At 40.8% G+C, this 9375-nt stretch overlaps 1 protein-coding gene across 1 annotated transcript; it reads left to right on the forward strand.

Moving 5' to 3' along the window:
* On the forward strand, positions 1 to 378 carry LOC147496493 (uncharacterized). Its single transcript, XM_086562591.1, has one exon. The coding sequence runs from the start codon at positions 1 to 3 to the stop codon at positions 376 to 378; it is 378 nt and encodes a 125-aa protein (XP_086418717.1).
* The last annotated feature ends 8997 nt before the right edge of the window (positions 379 to 9375 follow it).

Raw genomic sequence — 9375 nt, forward strand, 5'->3', positions numbered from 1 at the left:
ATGACGCAAAAGGATTATGGGTCGAGGAACTACCTAAGGTCCTATGGGCATACCGAACTACCTAAGGTCCCTTTCAGACGATCAACTGGCGATTCCCCATTCTCACTGACATACGGAACTGAGGTTCTCATACCTCCTGAACTGGTAGCTCCCACTCAGAAGTCAGACATTGGGCACACTCTAGACAACGAGGAGTTGTTATATAGAGAAATCGATCTCTTAGATGAAAAGCGAGAAGGTGCCGCACTTCGCTTAGCCGCTAACCAGCAGATTCTGAAGAGATCATACAACAAGAGAGTCCGGATTCGATCTTTCAAATCTAAAGATCTGGTTCTGCACGAGATCCCAGAGCCCAACGGGAAGCTTGGGCCAAACTAGGAAAGACCATACATCATTGACAAGGTTGGTTGAACTGGTTTTTACTACCTACGCACTATCGAAGGAGACGTTCTTGTCAAACCATGGAATGCACAACACCTTCGCAAGTACTATCAGTAAATTGTTATTCGATGCGTCTTTATGCATTGTTTACTCCTCTCCATGTCATCAATAAAGTTCTCCACATTGCCATCGAATTTCTTCCTTGCATCAGTTCTTTTTTTATGGTTCACATTGGACTAAGCCTTTAGGGAATTATCTTTTCACTATCTGTTCAAGAATATTGTATACCAATTTGCTTTAGAACCAGTGATACTGAGTATGGGAAAGTTGAACTATATGCCAGTTCCTTTCACATCCCCACACAACTGGAATTGTACGCCAGTTCTTAGGGAATCGGACCACACTAACTGGGTTAAGCCTTTAGGGAATCGGACCACACTAACTGTTTAGTAAACTGTATGCCAGTTTGACTTGGAACAAGAGATAGTGTTCTTAAGAGCCTGAACTATATACCAGTTCTTAGAGCTCTTAATACATCAAACATAGGGGTTATTGGGAAGATCTGGGTTGGATCCAGATCCTAGCACGCAATCATTGGCCTGGAACTAATTGGCATGATGGCGCTGAGGAAGATAACCTATTTATTTTTTAAATAAATAGGACCTGTTGTTATGAAACACAGTGTCGTGCTCATGGCACCAAGTTACTTTCGCAAAGACATATGCTTCTATTGCAATCAAACTCTTAATTACAATTAACTTGAATGACTTTCATGATATCCTAATCAGATTCTGGTTATTCCTCATTTTAATCTGTTTAGCCTACTAGGGTCACCTATTGTTGTTCCAAATGAACTTTGGGGGCATCAGGGGTAGAGTATGTATAGTAACATATGTCATATAACATAAAATGCTATAAATGTATGGATAAACTAGAAGAGCTGCAAAGTTTAGTAAGTAAGTAGTATGCATGCATAAACTAGAAGAGCTGCAGAGCTCAGTAAGTAAAATAGTATGTGAGCTACATAGGTAAATATTACAGACCCACGGAGTAATTGTTTAAAAATAATTATTTATGTGAATCATCAACTGAAAGGCTTATGAAGTAGGGGTAGAATCAAACTTTGGTTCACCATCAGTGCTTGCTGCTACACCATCATTAAGAACTCTTGTTTCACTCTTAAGAGCAGACTGTGTGGTTGGATTAGCTGGAATGGTTGAAGGCTGAACAGAACACTGACCTGAAGCTAGAACTGGCAAAAAAGGAAGCTGAATGGGAGGCATGTCATCATCGGTGCCTTCTTTAGAAGATGAGGAGGCATCAGACATAAGTTCATCTTGGATAGTGATAAACACTGTTTTTCGAACGTTTATTGGTTTTTAGTTACTTATTTTCTTAAGTCCGAGGTCTACAGTCCAAAGTCCGAAGTCCAAAGACCCAAGTCCAAAGTCCAAATTCCAACGTCCGTATAGTCGTACGTTTTAGTCAAGTTACCTTACTCACATGGGTTTGGTAGGATAGGTCGAGTAAGGGATCGTCCAAACCTTAGGGCTTGGATAGGTTCACAACTGGAATTACAACTTTTAGTGAGTAGGATTTTTAGGTTTCTTTTTAGTTGGTTTTAATTAAATTAACGGTAATGCAAATACTGTAAATTACTACGGCGATTATATGTAGGTAAACAAAAAATAGAGAAACAGGGAGAGAGTTAATCATGCTCATGCAAGAATCATTTTTTAACAGTTTATATTACCAAATCACTACATCTCTACTTAGGCCTCGTTTTTAGGAGATGACGCCGAAAGTATTGATCCCTAGCGCATGCCCACATCTCTAGGTTGCATTTCACTAGCATAAGGAGTTTCAATACTACCTCATCTCTGGTATATTATTTCAGCTCCTGGCTCGATTTCACATCAGCTGGACGAATTGGAGAGTTGTCTGACACCAGAGAGTCACGCGCAAGACATTTTTAGGTTGGCTACGACCGTCCCCGAGCATCAGCAGTCCAACTTTGTACAGTCTCAGTCATTTTGGGACCGGATGTCAATTATATGCCTAATTCCTAAGTAGTGATTCTAGAATATTAACGAGTCAATCCGGATTTTCACACGAGCAGCATAACCCTCCCCTTGAGACTGCCATCGAGATCGAGATGCACGTACTTCAAATCAGAGGGTAAAAGTTTTAAATCCGGAGTTGGAGTATTGGGGATCAAGGATTCGTGAGGATCATCTCTTCAATGGAAAAGAGCTTAATCGGTTCTTACGAATCGCCACCACGAAGCATTAGTGGTCAAATAGTCTTCTTGACTCATAATGCATGGACATCCCTTATGTGCGAGTCATCGTCAAACTCCGGATTATCAAAAGAAAGAAATTGGTGTCTCTCGTCTGGGGAAAAGAGTTTGTGAAATAATCATGTTCCGACTATCAACAACCTAATCTAATCCTCCATTATAGGATCGAAACCTGTTTCATTAATTTGAACACGCTGAGTTCGATGAAAAGGTTCCCGAAAAGACAATGTCATTGAACCGTCCCGACAATTTATGAGAGCATTAGCGGTTGCAAAGAAAAGGACATCCCAAGATGATAGGGATGGAGTCAATTCTTCTATTATCTCTAGAATGACAAAATCCACTGGGTAGTAAAAATCTTGGACCTTTACTATAACGTTCTCTACTATGCCTTTTGGGTACTTGATGGAGCGATCCGCAAGTTGCAGAGTCATATTGGTAGGTTTTAATTCATGAAGACCTAACTGCTTAAATAAGTAGTAGGAAGTAGGTTAACATTGGCACCTAGGTCTAAAAGTCGAAGTGGTATATTTGTCGCCAACGTGCATGGTGGTACGGTTAATCGACCTTTGGTCCTTGTACTTTACCACACCATTAGTAGTGGTAATCGAGGGAAACCGCTTCGATGAGGAATGCTTGTTGAGGTACATTCGATGCGTCGTTTGGTGGTGCACATGTCCTTCCAAAAACTTGGCATGTTTGGGCAAATGCTTTAGCGTCTAGGAAAGGTAAGTTTATGGTCAAATTTTTTGAAGGTTTCCACGGATCTCATCAAAATGTTCATCATGTTTGTTCTTTACCAAACGGGCGGGGAATGGAGCTTTTGGGCGGAATCGCGTATAAGGATCGGTGGCGTCTTTCCCTGGGGCGTAGGTGTAGATTTTGAAGGTACAACTTCGTCCGTTATAGGTTCGGCGGTAGGAGTTAGAAGGGCGTCGATCGTGACTTCGTCGATTCCTCGTCGGCATCGATATATTATTGTCAATGGTTCTACCCGAACGAAGAGTGGTAATGGCATTTACCTCACCCTTGCTTGGATTACTAGGTCCCCGTGCATTGTTGAGTTTGAAGGCGTTTTGTAGGCTTAGGGTTTGAAACGCTTGGCGGGGAACACGCCTTTTGACTTGTATCCCGAGCTAACAACGAAGAGACCGCTGGATAGAAGCTAGGATTTGATTCTCGTTGATTCATGTATGTCGGAAAGTTTCACCCGTTTTATCGGTACGTGGATTGTACCAAAGGAGTAGCGGGAACTAGTTCACGGGTTATTATTCACGGTTGATTTTGGTAGCCATATCCTTGATTAAGCGGGAACAAGGTTCGCGGTTGTTTTGGTACCCTATATTTGCGTTGTTGGGAAAATTACTTTGCCGCTTTGGCATTGAATTGTGGAGGATTTCCTTGACGATAGGAATTATAGTTCGCGGGTGGTCGTGACAGAACGCGTTGTTTGCCACCAAGGAGCTTGTTGTTGGGCGGGGTGCCCAAGCTAAATTCGGATGTTGTCGCCAAGGTGCATTGGGGAGGACACTCGTATACCAAAGGACAATAAGAATCGGCGTGCTCAGGACTTAAACAAAGAGGGCATGGGGAAGCGTTGCCAGCCATGACTTGTTTGGGTTTTTGTTCATTTACTTGTACCGAAAGAGCATCGACCTTTTTGTTTAGGGACTCAATTAGAGTTTTTAATTCTGGATCGGGTTTGACCTCGAACATAGACGCGTAACTTTGGTAGGAGTGTCTTTAGAAGATCTAGAAGAATCGATGTTTTCCCAACGGGTGCTTCGCGGAGGCTGTTTCAAGAAAAGTGTATGCTTCAAGAAATTTGTCCATTGTCCATGAAACAACCGCCGTTCATGATATCTAATGTTTCCTTTTGATGGTCGAGAGACCATTAAAGAATGAACGGACTAATCTGGCGGTGTCGAGTTGATGATGGGGACATTCGAAGTTGATCGAAGAAATCGCTCCACGCTTACGAAAAGGATTCCCGGGAGTCTTGGCGAAAAGAATTGAATCTTTTGAAGCATTTCTGTAGTTTTTCTTCGAGTATAAAACTTTATCATGAATGCTTGAACAAGTTTGGCCCATGTGTCAATGGATTCGCTTGTCGGGCGGGCGAAAGCCAAAGCTTTATCGGTAAGGTGAAGGGAAACAACCTAAGCAAGACTTGTTCGTTGGTAACGGGTCGGGATGGCGGAAAGTGGTGACTACTTGTTGCATCCGACGAAGATGATTGTACGGTTTTTTCATGGTCTAACCCATGGTCAATAGGTAACAAACCGAAAATGTTTGGCGGAATACGAAAATCACCTACAATCGCATCGAGTTTAATGCAGGAAGCAGGTCCTTCCTGTAAGGCAGTATAGAAATCCGAAAGGGGTTTCTCGACTGTGAGATTTTCCTCAACTATAATTAAAAGAGATAATGGCAACCGAGATGTTTGACGAGGTTGATTCTGGGAGGAGGGACTATGTCTAGGAGATAACATAAACAGTGGTTTCTTGTATTTTCGACGATGATATGTAAGTTCTAATTCCTTATGTTTACCGGACCGTAGTCTCATACAAATATAGATTTTAATTTAAGGCTCATAAGGAACGAACAATGACCGGAGGTTTTAGAATTTAGGAAGGAAGGAGTTGAAGCAACTTCTTCCCGAAATTGCTAACTTCGGCGGAAAGCTAGGATAATCGTGTGAATATTCCAAACGGTCACTGAGAATTGAGGGAGGTTGTTAGAGGCTAACACGTCCCTTAATTAGGCAACCTCAATTTTTTTTTCAAGTTTCCTAGGCACTGATGGAATAGGATGATGATTTATGATGGTGTATTATGCGAGGTGTTATTAAGATGATTTAGATGAAATTTTTAATTACTATGATTTTTTATTTTTTTATTTTTTTTTATATTTTTTATATATTTTTTATATTTTTTATATATTTTTTGTTTTTTGTTTACGTAATTAATGTATTATGGAGACGTGATTACGAAATATGCAATTAAAACGATAGATGCCAAAATAGAAACTAACTAACATATACTAGTTTACACAGAAAGTCTACCCATGCAAATCTATATTACCTATACGTGCAACTATATGTAAGTTATACGTGAGCTAGGGGAATGTCGAGAACGAACTCATGCAATTGAGTATCGTGTACGTGAATTGATGTAACATACACATACAAAAATATTCTAAGCAGGTGGTTTGGCCTTTCTGCGTATATCAAAATATATTGAATCATATTAATTGTGTTACGTGAATATGTAATGACGAACCACCTTGACATGCACAGAGTCCTCATGCCAACATACAAATATATGAGGTAAAACAGGTTATAGCAAATAATATCCTCGACAAAGTTTGAGGAGTTTAAGAGTTTGAAATCTGGCGTCCCGCGATTCCTCGTATAGCGATCAACTACTCCCGAGCTTATGCTTACTAGAAAAACAGGACCAAAGAGCCCAAAAGAGTACTGAAAAGGAAAGTGGCATGTACCTGAAAACCGGAGTGTTGATACTCCAGGTTAGTCTCCGTCTTACTAATTCATCTCGTCCGAGACTCTTTTGTCTGTTCAAGATTTCAAATTCTACGGAGTACTTAAACGTGCTAATGAAAATAAACAAACTTGGTTCCACGATATTTGTTAGTAGAAAAAGTTAAAGTAAACTGTTAAAAGAACTTCGTTAGTATTGTAACAGAAATGAAAATTAAAAAGATGAGGAGGGGGGGAGGGTTTTATGGATGTATTCCAGCTATTACGTTAAGTCCGAGTCCTTCTTTTGCGTGGCGCCATTTGATAAATCTTTTTTTGAGCGTTTATTAGTTTTCGGTTACTTATTTTCTTAAGTCCGGGTCCACAAATCCAAAGTCCGAAGTCCAAAGACCCAAGTCCAAAGTCCAAATTCAACGTCCAGTATAGTCGTAAACGCGTTTAGTCAAGTTACCTTACTCACGTGGGTTTGGTAGGATAGGTCGAGTAAGGGGATCGTCCAAACCTTAGGGCTTGGATAGGTTCACAACCTGGAATTACAACTTTTAGTGAGTAGGATTTTTAGGTTTCTTTTTAGTTGGTTTTAATTAAATTAACGGTAATGCAAATAATGTAAATTACTACTGGCGATTATATGTAGGTAAACAAAAAAGAGAAATAGGGAGAGAGTTAATCATGCTCATGCAAGAATCATTTTTAACGGTTTATATTACCAAATCACTACATCTCTACTTAGGTTAGAGACGACGCCGAAATATTGATCCACTAGCGCATGCCCACATCTCTAGGGTCGCATTTCACTAGCATAAGGAGTTTCAATAATACCTCATCTACGGTATATTATTTCAGCTCTGGCTCGATTTCACATCATCGATTTGGGCCAATTGGAGAGATGCGACACTGAGAGAGTCGTAGCGAACATTTTAGATTGTTTTAGACCGCTATCTGGAGCATCGCTAAATCCAACTTTATGCGATCTCGGTCATTTTGGGACGGATGTCAATTATGCCTAATTCCTAAGTAGTGATTCTAGAATATTAGCGAAGTCAATCTGGATTTTCACATGAAAAGCATAACCCTCCTCCCGGGATTAGCTCATGGTCATAGAAGGAATAATAAAACTTGCGGTATACATTAAGTAAATAAATGCGGGGCCGGGAATTAAACTAGAAAAGAAATGATCATTATTAAGGGTAAAATAACTCACAGTATTTAAGCTGTTGGAATGGAAATGGCAGAATGTAAGTACTGAAGAAGAAAATCTAACTAGGCGGAAGCTAAAGCATTAATATGCTGAAGGGGTAATAATGAAGGCGACCCCCTCATATATATAGGCTGATACAGGAATGCTATCCGTGAATGTTTTAGATTTTGGCTTTATGCTAATTGAATGGTTCGAAACAAAATTTTGTTTTAACTGTTTTAATTTTTGTCTTTTTGCTGATTTAAGGTTTTGTTTTTAGCTCATTTTAATTCAAACCACCTGGTTTGAATTGGTACGTGTCTTCTCTCTTGCCAGGTGGTACCAATTTGAAACCATTCTTTGCCGCTTTATCTTGACTTCGTCATGCCTTACGGGCCCTTGAGTAGGTCCACCTTAGTGTGTCCAGATGGTCGCTACCGATTTTGGCATTTTTACGACTTTTTGTCCTTATAGTTAGTTAAGCCGAATTAGCGCTATGGCGACCTTCACTAGCCAACATTGGCATCTAGATTTATCCGATTTGAGCTTGGAAGTTTGTTGCTTCTTTATATCGCGGACCCGCCTCTGCCGTAGTTTTGTTCTTTTTGGAAACCGGCTCTAGTCGGGGCTTTGTTGGGCTTCCGCGGGGGGTTGAGTGGGAAACTCCAAATATTCTGTATTCCCATTACTTGGCGGGTTCACTAGCCAACGTCGGCATCTAGATTTATTCGATTTGAGCCGGAAGTTTCTTTGCTTCTTCATATGTGGACCAGCTCGCCTTGGTTTTGTTCTTTTGGAAACCGGCTCTAGTCGGGCTTTGTTGGCCTTCCGCGGGGGTTGAGTGGGAAACTCCAAATATTCCCGTATTCTTGTACTTGATGCATGTTGTATCACTATATTTATTTTAATTGCGGAATCCTGCAAAGTCACGAAAATATAATTATTAATTACATGATTATTAAACACATAATCGCGACCAAAATGCTATGTTTCGGGGTTTAATATTACAGTTTTGGGTGCTTATCAGATAGCTGAGATCTTGGGTATCTAGATCGGAAACAAGATGAAAGGGTTGGTCACTAACCCCGATCATCAACCGAGACATATCTAGTAGCATCAATAGTCTCCTCAAACTTAACTTGTCTGGCAGCATTGAAGGACTTTTCAGAAACATCAAGCACTCTCAGAGCAAAGCGAATGACATTTTTAGTTGACCTCTTCTTTACCTCTTTCACCACTTGAGAATAGAACTTAGAGGTCTCCGACAAAGAAGTCACTGACCTTCTTATTAGAAGCGAAGCCCGCTTCTCTTTTAGAACCCTCTCATAGCGACATGACGGGAAATGGCTTGGTCAAGGGTTCTCATCTCGGTGTTCCTACGATAAAGTTCCCCTTTGACTTGGTCATGTTTTGGTTGCAGGGTGGTGAAGTGGGCATGAAGTTCCAATAATCACTTTCCAAGTGGCAGCATCAGCAACTCTTTTTTGGGCTTTTTCCAGAGAGCTTTGAAGGTTAGAGATAGTGTCTCTCATATTCTTGAAGGCGTTATCAGTTTCTTCTCTTCGCCCGAGTGGTCAACCTAGATCTGTAGCTCCTCAGTTCTCTTCTCAACTTCCTTTTTTGCCCATATCAGCTCACCGGTAGCCATGGCATCAGTGGATGTATCGGCAGAGGCCGCAAAGATGGGTTCTTTCATAGCAAAAACGTTATTCACTAACTGGAAAAGAATATAGGATGTGTAAGTAACACAATGAGAAAAACCGAACATTGAACAGAGAAGAAAGTCTTACCTTGGCAAGGTGAACATCAAATCGGTGAAAGGACAGGTCTAGGCTCCCAGCCATGTTGGCTTCAGCCTTATCAATAGGAAGTCGCGTAGCTTCTAGAACTCCAAGCCCGATATCAACATCATTAACAGAGTGTTTGTTGGTAACAGGTAGTTCATTAGTTCGTCCCCAATGTCTCATCTCCACAATTATCTCCCCTATCGGAAATCACGGAGATCTTGGCGAAAAG

Source organism: Coptis chinensis, chromosome 5 (genome assembly GCF_015680905.1).
Source record: "Coptis chinensis isolate HL-2020 chromosome 5, ASM1568090v1, whole genome shotgun sequence".
NCBI classification, from domain to species: domain Eukaryota; kingdom Viridiplantae; phylum Streptophyta; class Magnoliopsida; order Ranunculales; family Ranunculaceae; genus Coptis; species Coptis chinensis.

Bases quoted from the DNA above. Each gene is read 5' to 3' on its own strand.
- LOC147496493 (XM_086562591.1), top strand. From the start codon at position 1: ATGACGCAAAAGGATTATGGGTCGAGGAACTACCTAAGGTCCTATGGG.